Consider the following 18033-nt stretch of genomic DNA (forward strand, 5'->3'; position numbering starts at 1 on the left):
ATGTCCACACAGTATTAAACACTTGAGTTTCGTTATTATGATACACGGAAGGGACTTTAAAATTCCTCTGAGCGGTTACCCGGGGACTAAGATATTCACCTTAAATTTGATTAATGATGAACACGGAGACACTTTTCACTAAAACTGTAAGAAACTTTCCAAATGTCATAGTTCACGCTATGAGGCTCTGAAATGGTCACTGTGAACTATTTGGAAAACCTGACAGACCTTTAATAAAAATTCACAGCTAAGAATAATTACAGAAATACTACAACGCAGTTGTTAACTTTTCACTATGGGGCGGGGGGGGGGTGGGGGGAGATACAGTTATAACAATAAATGTTAACAATGTCTACCTATTTACCATAGACGTCGGCTTTTGGTTCAGTATGAACTGCGGTCAACATCGCTGTTTCCTTGTGTCCTAGGGACGGGAGAGTTGGGCCAGGGGCACACGCCCTGCCTCTAGTGGCACTGGCCGAGGACAGGGAGGGGACCCTGCACTGAGCACTCAGCCAACCGTTGACACGGCGGACACCAGAGTCCTGACCCCGGGGTCAGCGCTGTGCTGAGAATTCTTATGCTACAAGTAATGCATCGTTATGCGCTTTGAAATGAAGTAGCACTGGGGGTAAACACAGTTGTTTTTCAGGAGTTCATTACTGGTGACTTAACATCTGGGTGTTCGTTCAGCTGGATGTTGGGTAAAGTCCTACATCCCTTTTGCTGACAAGAAGTGTGTAATAAGAAGTGTGCGGGTGAAACGTTTCAGGACAAAACTCACGAGGCAAACCTGAAAAGGGGTCAGAGTCAGCTGTATGGACTGGTCCCTATCTAAGGTTACTCTGTGTCCCGCTGTGGAAACGTTAAAACATCTGACGTAACAGTTACTTGTTTAGATGTCTGGCAGACAGCATTAAGTAAAAGTGGCAATTGGAAATTGTAAATAGTAAAATCCAGAGGACGTGGTCTCGGCCGTCTCTTCCCAGAAAGCTGCCCTGTGTGAAACCTCCTACCGTGATGTGGTCCACGGCACTGTCTGCAGGTTAATACCGGCAAACGCCTCTCCGTTCTGATAGGGTAATGGAGTCTTCAATCCGGCATTTTAACAATCTAGCGCACGAAACTAGCATGACCTTTCCTTCCTTTGTTTGATGCGAAAAGCACAAATTACTTTCGTCATATGGAGAAATTAAATTAAAGCCCTACGTTCTCGGAGTCTATACCCCCGCTGAAACAGAATGGTTTAGTTTCCTAAGTACCTGCTTCACCGCGTACAGCCGGTGCGCGGAGCGTCCTGCTGGAAAGGCTACGAGAACCGCAACTCTGGGACTCTCAACAGTCCCCTCCGTCACCCACCGTCCAGTGCCGCCCATCACGACCTGGGCTGGGCAGGTGTCCTGCCCCCCGTTCGCGAAGGGTGCCCTGGCCCACGGCTCTCACCGTTCGCGCCGCGGCCAAGGCGGCTTCCGTCGTGCAACAGCACAGCGCTGCCGTGAAGACCGTGTACGGCCCACAAGGCCTAAGATATCTGACTATCTGGCTGTTTAAGAAAAAATCCTGCCGACCCCTGGGGAGGCCTTTCACTGGCTCCGAACAAAGGAGGGGTTACGGGCTTGTTTTCTCAACTGAAGCGCTAGCGAGAAGGACAAAGGGGAGTCTGCCGACTTGAACAGCAAAGTTCCACTCAGATGGCAGTGAGCCCTTTGCAGAGAACACGCCTCCCAGCCCGGCTCGTCGTGCGGGACCGCCAGCGAGCGGGAGACGGAGCGACAGGCTACAGGCCAGGGGCCCCCCTCAACCCTCCAGGGCCCCGGGCCGGGAGCGCCACGCGCTCGGGGCAGGTAGCACAGAAACGCGCGCCCACAGCACTCTTCCCCTTTACCCTTGCTCTCCGCTCAGCCTCGAGGCGCTGCATGATCAGCATGGTGTCCACGTCGTCGTCCTCCTCCTCCTCGTCGTCCTCGTCCTTCTGCTGGGACTCCTGCAGTCTCTTCTGGAACTGCCACTCCAGCATGAGCTTGCGCAGGCGGTCGCTGTCCTCGGCGCTGCGCTCGGGCTTGCTCTGGAGCTCCCGGATCTCCCTGCTCAGCATGTCCACGATGTGCATCTGCTGCTGCTTCTCCAGCTTCTCCCTGGCGTCCCGCTTCCAGGGGTCGGGGGACAGGCTGTCCCCCGAGGACAGCTCCTCTCTGCTGACCGTGATGTACTGCAAGTCTCGGCGCTCGATGGTGCGTGGCTGCTGCTGGGGCTGCAGCTCCCGGATGACCGTGTCCTGGGGCCTCTGGAGCGTGGAAGGTTTCTCCGGCTTCGCTGTGCGCGACGGTCACCGGGGAGAACACGGCCGGGTTCAGGGCCTGGGAGCGCATCTGGCCCAGCTTCCGCTCCTGCTCCCGGCGCTTCCTGTCCCGCTCCTCCTCCAGGCGGGCCTTCTCCTTCTCGTACCAGCGCTGCTGCTCCTCCCGTTTCCTCCGCTCCGCCGCCGCCTGGCCGCTGGGAGGGGGTGGGAGGGGCAGGTCCACGGGGACCCCGTCGAAGTCTCCGGCGTAGTGCGCGGGAGGCGGCGGGGGTGGCGGGGGCAGGTCTGTCTGCGCGGGCGGGGGGGCCGCCGGCAGGGGCTGCGCGGAGGCCGGCGTCTTCCAGCGCCCGGGGCCGCTCTTGGTCAGCGTGGAGGCGGGGGTGCCCGACTTGGAGCAGGGGTCCAGGTGCTCCTGGCTGGACGTGCTGGAGCCCACCGAGGAGCTCGGCTGGATCCACACGTCGCTGTCGGACTTGCGATCCAGCACCGCCTCCAGCCGATGCCGCTCGAGTTGGTAAGCTTTATCCTCCCGAAGTTCCTCCTGGGAGCGGGTGACGCGCTAGAGAAAGAACACGGAAAACCGTCATCTTTCGGCCACTTGGAAAAAATTATTAAAAACTCATAAATACGGTACCTCGAGGGAGAAAACATTTTAGGGCAACTGTTAAGCGAGTGGCACACAGAGGCGGAGACCGCCCACCCAGGTCTCTGGCGGTGCGGGGTGCACGATGTGGGGGGTCAGTGCTTCTCCAGTTACAAAAAGGGAAGGGCCGTACTTCCTTCTCTGCATCACTGTGAAAAGCGGGCGGCGCAGCGCACAGAAACGCAGGTGCTTTACGGACGGCGCCCTTCCCCCCTCTTGTACGGCCGCGTGCACACGTCTCCGCTGTGGTTTCCCACGCGACGGACTTCGCGAGGAGGAATGTGTTCAGTCTAACTACGCGAAGAGCAGCAAAATTTACTTCTCCGTCGTAAAGTTCGAAGTAAGAGTAGTAGCTCTCAAATCTTTACTATCTGAGCCATGGTCCCAGGGCTGACGGGCTGACAGAGCTGTGCACAGGCCAGGACAAGCCATGCATCCGAGCCTGTCTGCTCCAGTCTTAGAAAGCAAAGTACAGAACACAGTGCCATCGGTCGCTGAACGTGAACGGTCGCTGAACGTGAACGTGTGCGTGTGTGTCAGAGATGAAACGAATACACGTTTCAAGGGGCTAAGAGGCTCATGTCTGAAAAATGGCATGTCTAACAGTAGTTTAAAGTGACAGAAATGACTCACTAGGATGTCAAACATTTTTTCCTGTCGTTAATGTGTAGAAATTGAAGATGTAAATCTGGAAGGTAAACTGTTTCCCTTTCCTTAAAAAATAAGCCAAGAAAAAAATGAAGTATCACTTGAAAACACAGTAGCCTGATAGAGAAATGCAACATTTACTGCCAATATTCTGCGATAGCTTTACTACGGACACAGAAAGCTTCTTGATCGCTGGACAGTCTACAGGGCACAAAAAGGTAGCTGACCCTCGAACAAGGCAGGGGACAGGGGCACTAAACCCTGGGTAGTCAAAAATCCACAGACAACTTTTGACTCCCCCAGAAACTGAACTACTAACAGCCTACCGCCGACTGGAAGCCTTTCCCGTGACATAAACAGTCGATCAGCACACAGTCCGTTTCCTTATGTACTTACTGTATTCTTACAATAAACCACAGAAAAGACAAAAACCACGAGGACGAGAAAAGACAGAGCACCATACTGAGAAAATGTGCATAAAAGTGGACATGAACAGCCCAGACCCACGTCATTTAAGAGTCCACCGTAGCATGAAATGCCCTACGTGTAGAACAGATCCTCTGAAAGCATGAACTCGTGGAGTTCACGCCTCCTCCGCGGCACTGCGGGACCCGACCCCCGGCCCTCCCGGCTCAGGCCTCCGCTCTCCTCGAGGACATTGTTCTAGCTCCTGGTGCACACCTGCTCCACCTCTCCGTGCACCCCTGGCAAGTCCTACTCTTACGCTCGGTCATTTCACGATCCAAGTAAGCGACCCTCCCACACCCGGACGTCCCGGTTTCCTGGCCTCCTCTTCTAGGTGCCCGTTACCCACGTGTGGGGCAGAAGCGGACGTGCACCACGAACGTGAATGTGGAGGCTTACTAATGCTATTCCCCTAAGACAGGAGACACGTGTGGATTCTCTTGACACATGGGAAGCGGGTCTTCCCTGGGGAGGGAGCAAGGCACATGACCATTCACTGTGGAAGAGAAATCTGGAGAAATCCTCTCTCGCAGCCTGCTCCAGCCCGCTGGTCGAGCCGGCGGGGGGTGTCCGATATTCTCGAGGAGACTGGGCTTCTCGGGTAACGGGACAGGACGGAGCCGTGGACCTCAGGACACGAGGCTCTTCCTCGCTGTCCGTGCTGCCTCCTGTGACTGTGACTGTGACCCCTCTTCTGCTCTCCCACCCTCGGCTCAGCTCAGTCCCGCCCCCAGTCTCTAGAGCAGCACAGCCGGAACGCGCTACCCGGGCCCGGTGTCGTCACACATCCCAGATCGTACCCATTTTTAAGCATACACCTGACTTCTCCCAGGCTCCCACGGTGCAAAGTTCTCTTTCTAAACACAAGACACATCTGATGACGTTCCCCAGCTCCACTGCCCTGACGGCCCCTTCTCTACTAGCTTGGATAGAACCTGAACCCTTCATCTTCCCGTCACTTCGAGCCTTTCTGCGTGGTTCCAGGCTGCAAAGGCCTGTGACGCGCCCCACCCCCCGGCTCCCGCTCAGCAGCCCACCCGGGCCTCCTCCCCTGTCCGAAACGCTCTTCCCTCAGAGAGCGGTAACGGACCGCGGGAGCCCAGGCGCCAGTCGCTCGGCGGGGACCCACGTCCCTAGCAGTACCTACTACCCCGTGTTTACTTCCTCTGCCTCGCTTCCCCGTCGCATCGTTAGGGTCACGGGCAGGGACCCCGGTTACGCCTGCGTCCCAGCGCTTGGGACGGCTTCTGGCGTAAGTAAGAAAAAACACACACTGCTCGTTTCTCAGCCCTGGAGCCCGTGATCCCACCTCACAAACTGTCATCAGGGTGCACTATTACTAACACTTTGTGAATCGAACTTCCAGAGAACAAAGAATTCCTTTCCACATTTAGTATTCCCTCCCGTGCCCTCTTCCTCAGTTACCCGGGAGACCACGTAGGACAGCACTGTCCTACAGAGCACGTCGGCCGTAGCTCAGAAATCATTCAGACTCCACCCTGCCAAACCAATTCTCTTTGAGGGCGCGGATGTCCGTGGCCTCCTCTCTGACCTGCATCGCGGGGCCGGACTGATGACCATCTGCGTGCACGTGCGGCTTCTCCTCGTAATTGGGCCACTGGTTCTGAGGGGGAGCCACGCGGTCCTGGGACCTGGAGGCCGGGAAGGTGAAGTACTCCCTGGTGTACGTCTGGGTGGGGATGGGGTAGGCCTCAGGTCGAGGTGGAGGGGTCTGCTCCTGTAAAACGTGAAGAAGAAAGCGGGCTTTTGGCAATTTGTACACGGACTCGTTTAATTTCCAATATTCTGTTTTAAAATGTGGTTTCTGTGTATTTTTAAACCTGTGTTAAGAATTAAAAGTGGTCCTCTACTAGGAATAATGAAAAACATTTTATTTTGCCCTGACTTATCAATTTAAAGCTAACTTACCTATTCTTTTAAAAACAAAAAAAGCGGTACTCAGGGATTACAAACAATGCTAATCTACACAGTGTGAGTGTCACGAGATAACCTAGGTGTTCATCACAGCGAGAACGGTTCCCTCCTCTCTCAGACCTCAGTGCAGAGGTTTCCGGTGGAGACGGACGTGATCTTCGCGGCTGCTCCAGGGGCGTACGCGCTTTTCCCTCCGGGACTGGGGGGCTGATCTGCGTTGGAAAGAGGCAGGGAAAAGAAAGGTGACTCCTGGGAGGACAACTCGACACAACGTCACCTAACGTCCTTTATGGGTGGTGAGCACGTGCCGGGCACCTTCCAACGGCCGGTGAGGAGTCAGCACAGAGACGAAAACTGGGGTACGTGAGACATCAGGGCTCCTCATACCCACTCCCCTCTCTCGAATACTCAGAGCCCAGGGCCAGAAAGTATTACCTACAGACTGGGGGCCGGCAAACCCTCCCAGCAACGGGACAGTCGGTCAGTATTTCAGGCTTTGCAAACCTCGTGAGTGTTGCATTACCCTTCCACTGATCCTCCTTCTTGTTAACAACCCCTTAAAAGCATAAAACGTTCACCATCCCCTGCCGCGGACGTGGTCAACGTACTGCCCTAGAGCATCAGGGCAATCAAACGTTTTCGAACTTCGTTCTTATTACCTGTCGGAAGGACAGTGCTTGGGGTATCTCTCATGAAAAACACATCTCAGCCAGCATACGCAGGCAATGTCGTTCTGATAACTAAGAAAGCACAGGGTGCCCACCCCCCCGGCCTTTTCTGGCCGTGACCGTGCGTGTATCTGGACAAGAGCTAGCTCAAAGGCCAGGGAAGGAATGGCCACAGCGGTCCCTCTTACTTGCCACGTTGGGGCTGGAGCGGTGGTCAGCCCGGTTCTTCATCAGCCTGTCATCGCCAGGGAGCTTCTTCGGTTCGCTGTATTCTGCCCAAGGCAGCTGAGGGCTCTCGGGTGACCCGTTTTGAGCTGAATTGTTATAGAGCTCGAAACCTTCACTCTTTGGTCGGGGTTTACCTGAGCCACGACGGTCTGAAACTGAAGTCAGAGTGCACTCAGGGTCTCTTCAATTGTTCAAGATCTTATTTTAAATTTTTTTTTTTTTCAACGTTTTTTATTTATTTTTGGGACAGAGAGAGGCAGAGCATGAACGGGGGAGGGGCAGAGAGAGAGGGAGACACAGAATCGGAAACAGGCTCCAGGCTCCGAGCCATCAGCCCAGAGCCTGACGCGGGGCTCGAACTCACAGACCGCGAGATCGTGACCTGGCTGAAGTCGGACGCTTAACCGACTGCGCCACCCAGGCGCCCCGTTCAAGATCTTATTTTAAATACCCTAGTCTTCAAGAAAGATGAACTTACAAATATTTAAAATTTCAAAAGACCTTCTTCTTAGGTGAAGGAATAAGGTAGCTTTTAGTCTAGGAATCAAATCTTTCTAGGGAATCTTAAAAGCGACATTTAACTGGTATTGATGGGAAAGGTGCTCTTTCAAAGCCGATTTTCTCAAAGTCCACCAAACACACTCCCCTCACTTTCTAAAACACACACGAACTCTGTCAACCCCGGGGTGAGCTCTACTTCTGGCCTCGTCTCCCTGCATGGTCGCCCCGGGCGTGTTCTCTGCTCGAACAGCTTCCCTCTGACCTGTAACTCACGGTTGGGTTTGCCTCTTGGAAGCGGCTGTAAGCTATGACATCAGGCACCAGCCTGGCATCATGTCAGGAAAAAGTAACGAAGGCCTCTGCTACAGCACATGGGTTTGTCAAGACGTGGTTTGTTCACTGCAGCGAACGGTGGGTCCGGGTTCTCAGAAGCTTTCTTGTGTGTGTGTGACCATTAGGTCGACCTCAGGCAGGTGCCGGCCTGGGAGGCTCCCAGATCACTGGCCAGTGGAGAAGAGAGCTCCATCGAGGCCAGACCTGGCAGCTGCACACAGTGAGCACGGTAAATGCAAAGTATATAATGATTTAAGAGACGATGTGAGTCCTAATGGGTTTTCTCCTGTGATTTCTGAACTGATCCTTTAAAAAAGCCCTAAATTTATATTGGTTTTATTCCGGGATTTTTGATGTAGCTATAAAATCATGGTTCCCACCAACAAATCATCTTATGCGAACTGAGCTTTTAAATCTGAAGTGAACTACGTAGGACGGGATAATCACGTCCCGTCTCAGCACACAAAGGACTGAAGTAACTGTTCACATACACGCACACGTACATTCTTCCAGTGGAGAATTCTACCTGTTTTTGAAGACTTTACGTCCCTCACCACCTGCTTTACTACGGCCAAGTGCCGGGCCGGTGGAGACTCTCCAGCCGGCCCCACGGGAGGTGCCGGGGGGCAGGACCTTAGTGAACCCCCACACGGCCAGAAGGCCAGCGGGCCTACACTGGACACTGTCGTGAGCGACTTATCTTGGCTATCTTGCAAGGGATCGCATCCCGAGCTTGTCTTTAAAATTGGGACAGCACCTACTCCATAGAGTTTTGTGACTGTCGAGAGAGGCCGTGATTGTAAAATGCCCGGCACGCGGTAAGCGATCAACACCAGGTGGCGACCGTGACAGCGGTCACGGGCAGACGCGGCGCGGCGTGCGAGGCTGCGCCGGGAGCGCTCACCTCTCTGCATCATCGGGGACGGCTGATTGAGCAGGGTGGCCAGGCCGTGGTAGATCGCTCCTTGCTTGGCTACTTCCAGTGTCACCACGGAACTGGTCCTTGTCATGAGTTCTGCTGCCCTAGGAAGAGAGAACAGCACTAGTAAGGGAAAGGAGAGCAGTGCCCGCTCCTCACGATGGCCGCCTGTGACCACAGTAACCGCACGTCGTGCGGCCTCACCCGCTATTCCGAGCAGCAGCTTTGAACCTTTGCGCAGGCTCCCGGCTGCCGGCTCCCTTCCTCAGAAACCAAGAACTATTCTATCAAGAACAGTAAAAGGACTTTCAGGAATCCTCAGGATGTGCTAAGAATAGGCTTTTTTAAGCTTCAAAGAAACTGCTCCAGACCAAAATACACACTCTAACATGCTAACAAGAGAGGGGTCACATACACGAAGTTTATATTTAAAACTGTGAAGATCGGGGCCGCCTGGGTGGCTCAGTCGGTTAAGCGGCCGACTTCGGCTCAGGTCACGATCTCGCGGTTAGTGAGTTCAAGCCCCGTGTCGGGCTCTGTGCTGACAGCTCAGAGCCTGGAGCCTGTTTCAGATTCTGTGTCTCCCTCTCCCTGACCCTCTCCCGTTCATGCTCTGTCTCTGTCTCAAAAATAAACATTAAAAAAAAAAAAAACTAAAAAAAAAGTGAAGATTAAGGGCAGATCTTTCTAGCATTACTTTTTTGTCTTCTAAATCTAAATTTACTGTGAAACATCCTGAAAATGCCAAGCTTCAACAAAGACATAAACGATACCTTTCTTGAGAGAGTCCTACCAGACTTCGCCCATCCACACTGAGCAGCTGGTCACCTGCGGCCAGGCGTCCGTCCTGCGCGCACCCAAAATGTACGTGTGTTGGGCGGGAGGGACAGCAAAGGGCAAGAGGAGGAAGAGGAAAGTCAGCGGTAAGTATGCTCACGTTGGCCTTTTCAGCAAACGCCACACTTAGCATCTTATAACACAAAGTATCACTGAAGTACCTCAGGTCGTTTGTTAAATGTGACAACGGGAGAAATCATACTAACCACATCTGCAGCACCTCCTTTTACGACAGACTTGACATAGATTCCAAGTTTATCTTGACCAGCACCCTAGGCAAAAACAGGGTAAGAAACACGGCGTTGAAAGTACGCAGTGAAATAAAAATAAAACAAACACAAAATAAAGCAGGTACAGAGTGGTAACACAAGCCCCGGTTCTTGCTTCTACGCGAAAGTTGGCACTAATAAAATTAACACTCACTCCACGTGGTGAACATACAGGAACTGACAGGAAATGTACCTATTTCATGTTCCTAAATTCAGGAAGAGTACTCCTGCAAAGCAGGTATCACTGACCCAGCTGAGGAGGACACGAAGACACGCGATCCGAATGCGGATTCCGGCTGAGCTCTGAGCAGCCCTAAAGGGGGGAGCTGGTGCTACCCGGGGACACGTGCCGTTGGCCGCTTTGATACAAAAGCCATTTATTACAGTACTTTCACGTTCCTACAGCCCATTGTTTCTTCGAAACCTGGAGTTGAAAATTGAAACAAGAAAAACCTCGCGGCAAGTAGGAGGGGGCTTTAGGCAGTGAGAAGACCATGTAGAAAATCTTCTGTACGACTCAACTGAAGGGTCACGTATCGTGACTCCAGGTGAACCCCGCAGCCGCAGTCCACACAGAGGGCGCACCGGCCTCGCTTCATGTTCCACCACGGGGGACTCGGCGGCGGGGGGGGGGGGGGGGGGACTTCCAATGTTGGCCTAGTAGAATCGCCAACATTCTACACGGACATTTATATGGACATAAAAATCAAACAGGGACAAGATATTGGAACGAACAAAGGAAGCAATCGTGCTTGAACTGTCACTTGGATATTCCTGCCGACGTTCTACAACCGAGTACGTGTTTCTTAGGTCACAGTAGCCACAGCAGTTATGAAGTGTCGTGTCATAAAAGCCAAACTATGAAAGGGATCACACGAAGCTGTAAAGACTGCGACTTCAATACACGACTTAACTGAAACAAAGGTCGGATACTCTGGAACTATGTAATTTCCCCCCGAAAGCCCTCCGTGTCTCCCTCCAGTTACAGGCAGGCTGGAGGAGGACGGTGTGACTGCCGGGGCCCAAGGCCTCTCCCCCCTGCGGTCCCCTCGGGGAAACTCCGGCACGTATCACGCCCCGGTTCTGTGAGCCTAAAGCCATCTGCTGCGTGGCTCATTTTAAAAATGGCATAAAATGTCTCAATTTAACAAAACAACTCCATTTTGGGAAAGCTCCAGATTTCCCCTGGCCCCATTATCTGGGAGCTGGGCTGATAAAAGTCACGTACAAGGTATAAGCCCGGTGCCCTCTCTGGCAGCCCCCCACCCTCTGGCCTAGGTGTCCCCCAGGCCACCTGCCCCCCAGGAATCACCCACTTTCAATACAACGGGGCAACCAGGTGCAGCCTGTGACCTTTTGCCCCCCCTCCGCCAACACTGAGGTAGTTTGCAAAGCTTTGTGCTTTTTGGTAAATCTGAAATTTCACAATGAAGAAAATATATGGCAGGCACTCGATAAAGGGCAACGTTCTGAATTTTAGTGAGTCACTTAGCAAAAGAGCTTCACTCAGGCCAGTACTGGGTTTCCTTGAACTTGGGCAGCTGGCTCACACTGTGGGAAATTCCTTCCAGGACAGCCTGCTCCCTACCCCCATCCGTTATACGGGGTGTTCCCTTGCGTGTGATCTGACGTTTTCAATACATTCGACACTTTTACGTACTCTGCGACTGAGTGCTTAATTCTGCAACTCAGCTCTTTTAAGTGAGGATCTCATCCACTCGACCCTCGCTCACCGAACGCTTACGCTCTCTCAGGCTCTGGACGTGCGTCACCGAACGGAACGCACCCCCTGCCCTCACGAGGCCTGTGTCCTACACTAGACTCTGCAGCTGCCTGGCAAGAACTCGGGGGAACCGAAAAGCTCCCTCCGCCCCTCCCACAAATGGGGCACGCTACTTCCTTACAGACAGTACCCGAGGCCGGAATTTCTGTGAAAATAGGCTCTGAGGGCAGAGCTACTTTTTCCCTCCGCGCTCTGACAGAGACGCAGGGCCTACGGCATTTCGGGGCGCCGGTTTCAGTGCGCGCGGGCACGGCCATCTTCACAAGCACGATCTGTCGGCCATGTGATACTGTCCTCGTAACGCAGACGATAAGGATCGTTGTTACTCTGCCGATTCTCAGCCTTTGGCTAAGATCAAGTGCAAATATTCAATTACTGCCATCTCTGAAAAGAAACCTGCTGAGCAGTAACACTGATAATATAGTATTTTTAGGAACAGGGATAGAAACAGAGTACCAAATATATACGTTTTAAGACAATAAACGAAGACCCTCCTGCCCCGTTTCCGGCACACTTTCTAAGGTTCCTGTTAATGATGAAAACAGCCTCACTCGCTTGGACACGGTGCGAGGACTCCATCCACAGTCACAACACAGAATAAGAGAAAACGGGGACTCCTGTCCGCTCGCCTCAGCCCAGAGCCCGCTCACACACCTGGGGCCGTTCTCCGTCTGGGGAGTCCCTCCCGCTCGGTCACCGTGAACCGCGGCTTCCCTGCGGGATCGCTCCGTGCTCTCACCCTCCGCCCCTCACTTCACACCGCGGGGAGCCACGAGGCCGTCCCACGGCCACCGTGCGTCCTAAACAACTCACACACGCTTGAATCTGGCGGCCTCCGCGCGAACTGCAAGTAACGTTTAAGAAGGCCGAAACCTGCAGCGCCTCCGGGCATTTACCGCCCACGTGCAAGGACACTCACGCGGTCGCGGTGTAAATATCCCAGGGAGACACTGGGCAGCATCGTGGCCTCACTCTCTCAACAGTCCCGGCAAGCCCCCGCCCCGTGACCGGCCTGCCTGGCGCGGGAGCCCCTTCTGGAAGCACGCCCGTCTGGGCTCCTGACCAGAGGCCAGCTGACAAGCGCCACACCCCCAGAACCCGGGTTCGAGTCCTCGCCCCTGCAGCACACCGTGCCTCATCCCCCCGCCCCCCACCCCTGTTCCATCCCGTTTCCGCGTTCCTGCCTTTGTTCGTACTTGCCACACGCCAGTCTGACGCATCGTGTCTGCCAAAGCACCGTCGTCATTCGACCCCCGGCTCACCTGCCCCCACACGCCGGCCCGCCCACCTTCCCCATGACAGGCCAGACACAGTCTGTCCCTCCCTGACACTGCTCCGGCGACACGACAGTGCGGACGGCTCTCCCCCTGGCCCCGTCCCCGGCCGCTGCCCGATGCGCCCAGAGTGTGCTCACTCCTTACTGGGACGAAGCCCAGAATCTTACTGACGGGATCCGCTGGTAGGTTAGGAAGCAGCTCGTGTGGCCAGTCATACACTGAGCTGGTAACAGAACACTGGTAACGCTGTAAAATTACTAGTTTATAAAGTTAGAAACCCTCAGCATTTCTGACCACGGCGCCAAACGTGCCGTTTCGGGAAGAAGCACGCACATCCGTTACTGTCAGGTAATGGGTGATGAGAAAGGCAAAGTATTTGAGAAGTGGCATTTTCTTACACGATGGGAATTTGCCTACATTCTAAGCTATAATCACATCTTTTAATTCCAAGTTCAACGTATCAGTGTGTCTGCTAGTTAGAAAAGGTGCTCATCTGAGGAATCATGAGACCATGATTCTAAGAGACCTCAATTCAGAAGGTCCATTTAAGGCTGGTCATAAAAATGGACTTTAAGTCAGTATTAAAAAAACATACTCTTGGGGGAGGGTGCTACACAAGAATCTGGATCTGGAATATCCTAAAGAGGTATCCACACTTTGGTTGGCATTTGAATTTTCTTACTAACGTGGTCTCAACCTTGTGCTACTTACCTAGAAGAGTTCTTTACCGAAGGCCACACCGCCTACATTTTTCCCACGGCCGTGTTCTACACATTCTCTTCCGCAGACCCACTCCCTTCCCTGCTTCTACTCTGGCTCCTCCCACCTCCGCTTATTTGAATCCTATCTATGCTTCTTCACATGCAGCCCAGTTACAAACTGGCCATAAAAAATTAAGAGTCGCATACCGCTGTAGGGAGAAATGACCAGTTCCACTGGCGACTCTTCTAGAAAACAAAATGACAGACGAGTACCCAGAAGTGAAAGAACTCTAAGGAATTTCTAACTACACATACATACATACATGTGTGTATGTTTATATAAAATCAAGATGGGTAGTTACTTTCGACCCAAAACAGTCTGTGACCCACTCTGAGGTGGCCCAGTGTCTCCCCATGTGGCCACAACAGCCCTGGCCCGGAATGTCCGCCTTGCCAGGTGGACGGGGGTGGGGGCGGCAAGCGGGTGCGGCTTTGCCCTGCTAACGCCACTCGTACTGGGAACAAGTCAGCTCTCGGGAGGCCCCAAGGCAGGCTCGCCATCTATCTGGCTGTAGCAATTCCACAACTTTATGGAGCTCTCACTACCTGCCTGCTTCATGCGGGGGGGGGGGCGGGAGTAAGAACGTTACAGATGATGATAAAAGTTGTACGAAACAAAATTTATTGCAGAAGCATTAAGCCGCTTGACTTCGCTCTTATTGCTGAACAATCATATGCACGCTAACCTAGCCCAAGAAGACTGAGCTCTCAGGCAAGTCCCCCCACCGCCTCCTGCCTTTTCCAATTAATAAAGGAAAACGGGGCCCAGAAGGTGTTTGCTGCTACGAACCGGTGTGACACATGTGTCACTAACGGAATGTAACGCGCAAACATTAACCAAAGCCAATTACAGGAATACAAAGAAACAGTTTTGCCAGTGCTGGGGAAATGGAATTAGACACTATACAGCGTGCTGATATGGCCGCCACAGGCCACACGTGGCTAGTCCGAACTGAAATGTGTATTACATATAAAATATACCCAGACACGAGAGTTTTGTACGGAAAAAAGAATCTAAGATATCTCATTAATGACTTCTATTCACTACGTGTTGGAATCATAAGATTTTGGATATATTATGTAAAACAAAACACATTAAAATTAATTTCACAGTTGCTTTTTTTTTTTAGCGTAGCTAATAGAACATTTAAAATTAGGGTGATGGCCACTGAGGAGCGCACCTGACGGGATGAGCACTGGGTATTGTATGGAAACCAAATTGACAATAAATTTCATGTTAAAAAAAATTAAAAAAAAATTAAAATTACCTATGTGGCTCACACGTTCTATTGGACAACACTATTCTAAAACTATTTTTTTATGGCATATATATTATTAGTAACCACAAGCACTAGCAATAAGTTTGTAGTTATGCAGACAACTGCCTAAAAATAAGATTTTTACAATATAAAATCTATTATTGGTAACATTATACATCCTGATTTCCAACCATGGGAAGAGTAACCACAAACATTAAAATGTAAAGGCCAGGGGCATCTGGGTGGTTCAGTCAGTTAAGCATCCGACTTCGACTCAGGTCGTGATCTCACGGTCCGTGAGTTCAAGCCCAGCATCGGGCCCCGTGCTGACACTTAGAGCTGCTTCGGATTCTGTGTCTCCCTCTCTCTCTGCCCCTCCCCAACTCACACTGTCTGTCTCTCTAAAAAATAAACATTAAAAAAGAATTTTTTTAAAAGGGTCTTCTGGAAAGCAGTTATCTATTCCAAAGGCGTCAGGAATTATGAATTCCACGAGATCCAATTTTGGAATGAATGGAAGTGCTGAGAAGTAATCTGTTGCTATCAGAAGCACATCTCCCCTTCCAAAGACACGGGAGGGAGGGAGGCGGCACAGCGCCTGGGTGCTCCGGCTGGCCTCCGCCCTGCAGCCCCACCTGGGGCTGCAGACAGGTAACTGAATGGGCACCAGTGGAGTCATGCCCGAGAGCAGCAAAGAGCTAGAGGCCCCGTCCTCGGAGAAGCAGCGGAGATGACCTCACTCCCGTGTGATCTGAGCACCTACGCTCTTCGGGTGCACCCCGAGTCTCCCTCTTTTTCTTGTAGAATGGAAGGAAGGGGCTGGAGAGGGAGGGGGGACTCCCGAGGAAGAGGAGGGCAGGGTGGAGGGAGGAGAGGCGACACAGGAGTGTCCTGGGACTCACTCGTGGAAAAGGGCAGAAGAGGAACGGCAGGGAGCTAACAAAAAGGCTCCCAAAGAGAACGATGGAGGCAGGAACGACGACCCCCCAGAACCGGACAGGACGGGCGCCCACGGGTCAGCAGCTTACGTGTCGGAGGAGAAGAGGCCACAGGGAAGAGGCTGATGTGGGTCCGGCCAGCGCACCTTCGGGAAGGCCCAGGGTGAGGCCCTCTCACCTCAGGCACAGAAACTCGGTCGGAGGAGCCCACGCCTCAAACGCTCAGTGGCACCCCGAGCGTGTGGGGGGTATGATATGAGTAACAGCATAAAAACATCATCACATCACAATCCAAAAACAAAACAAAACAAAACAAAACCAGGCTGCAGCAGAGGAAGGAAGGCATGCCGGTGTGGACTCAAGCCTATTGTTCCCAGAAATGGAGACGCAGTCTGGGCTCTTTGCTGAAGGTTCTAGAACAATAGTGGGCCGAGAGGACCCCAAGAGCCCGGCAGGACTGAAAACTCATTAGGACGTTCCGTAGGACGCTCTGCCCACACACTCCTTTCTCGGTGGCTGAAGCTGCTTTTTTCTCATCAGACAAGGAGTTCTGATTCATAAACTATTAAAATTCAGACCAGGGTTTCAAAAACACTGCCAAGTTCTCTCTTCTTGGTGGGAATTACCTTAATTCCGAAATGATCAGTTTTAAAACTTGTGCCCGATACAGCCTCAAGTACGTGGCTGGGTGCTCGGTGCTCCCCACCTGGTTTGGCAGCAAAGACGCGTCTACACTTGGTCTGTTACGCCGGGCTCCAGACCCAGCGTGCTTGCCGCTTACCCTCTCTCTGCACAGAAGACCCAAGGAGCATATCACATCTACTCTCTCCCTCTTTACCAAATGAAGAAATGAACTAAATAGGAGATTCCTAGGTGGGCCCTCCCGATGGGCTGCAGGAGGTCCTCGGATCCCCAAAAACTGGACGCAAAGTGTGGTGTATACGTGGGTGCACCAGGGCAAAGGCGCAGGGCTCCCCCCGAGGCCCTCCAGGTGGCCTGGGGACGGAAGCGGTGAGCCCAGTAGACGAGCTCCTTGCGTCTGTATACCGCTCGTGCAGGGGGGCGTCCGGACTCCCAAGCCTTGGCTGAGAGCACGTGGCCGAGGCAGGGGCAGTGTGAACCTTCCTCCCACCCGGCTCTGCATCCTGTGGGCCACACACACACACCCCTGCGCACCCGGTGTCCTGCCACGTGAAACGGTTCTGCTTTAGAGTATTAACGTTTCGTGTTCCTACCATGTTAATGCTGTAATAGAATCCACGAATTCTGTCAATCCAAGATAGGAGCACTTAGACTGTTATTATAAAATAGGTAAAAAAGGTCTTCTTGTACATGATTTACTCTTTCGCTTTTAGAACAAAAATACAAAATATTACTTCCAAATTCATGAACAGCAGCCATGCATGGCACTGGTCATTTCACGTAACTTAACAGAAAATTATTCCTGGCATTTCCATGGAAGAAACTCCGCAGTCACACTGCATACTTTGAGACTGATTTTAACAAGGAACCAAGAAATGCCTGACTTCATTTCTTTGATTAAGTCTTTCCCACGTGGTCACACTAAGGACATTAAAGAACATAGGAATGAAGGTCTCAAATTCTTCAAAGGACTAAATTGTAGTTCATGGCAGAATTCATTCTTCTAACAGTGAGGTGGTATATTAATAAACATTGTTTTCACCTTCTTCTTTAAGGCATAGTAATTTTGTGTTTTAAGCTAATTAAGTAAGATTTTAAAACTTAAAATCCGTGTGTGTATGTATATCGTCTAAAAGCATACAACACCTTTAAAACACTATTCGATTAATCATTTTTAAATAAAATAAAATATCCTATGTACCTTTAAAACTGTCATTTTTATGTTCACTTTTAGCAAACGTGGGTTTCAGAAAAAGCCTACGGTAAAAACCACCTACTGTGGCCACAAGAAGTTACACGGTGGATCCTCTTGTAACGTCCTCAGCAAATTACACAGCAGCAGCTTGCCATTATTTCAAGCAATTTTCACCATATTACAATCAGCAGAATTAAATTTATATGGGTTTTTTTCTGGTACAAAAAGCACACAGAAACCTTGTATTTCTATGAACCTTAAGAATTTGCAACGTTAAAATACAGAGCAACAAACCTCTGGGTGTGTAATTACAAGCTACGTTCACCGGTTGCCTCATGAGCGAGTTAATTATTGGCAGGTTTAAACAAGTTACAATGGAAGAAAACGCATTCTTGGAAGCATCACAGGTAAGACCTTGCACAAGAACATCCAA

At 51.8% G+C, this 18033-nt stretch overlaps 1 protein-coding gene across 1 annotated transcript in view; it reads right to left on the bottom strand.

Annotated features, from left to right (window-relative positions):
* AFDN (afadin, adherens junction formation factor) overlaps positions 1 to 18033 on the bottom strand; it is a 138606-nt gene that overhangs the window by 15874 nt on the left and 104699 nt on the right. Inside the window, 8 exon segments of the mRNA XM_053904283.1 lie at positions 1886 to 2323; positions 2325 to 2858; positions 5608 to 5793; positions 6111 to 6202; positions 6847 to 7041; positions 8625 to 8743; positions 9413 to 9486; positions 9683 to 9748. Of these exon segments, the coding sequence (XP_053760258.1) occupies positions 1886 to 2323; positions 2325 to 2858; positions 5608 to 5793; positions 6111 to 6202; positions 6847 to 7041; positions 8625 to 8743; positions 9413 to 9486; positions 9683 to 9748 (1704 nt within the window).

Source organism: Panthera pardus, unplaced genomic scaffold (genome assembly GCF_024362965.1).
Source record: "Panthera pardus isolate Hobbes unplaced genomic scaffold, ASM2436296v1 HiC_scaffold_17, whole genome shotgun sequence".
In the NCBI taxonomy this organism is placed as follows: domain Eukaryota; kingdom Metazoa; phylum Chordata; class Mammalia; order Carnivora; family Felidae; genus Panthera; species Panthera pardus.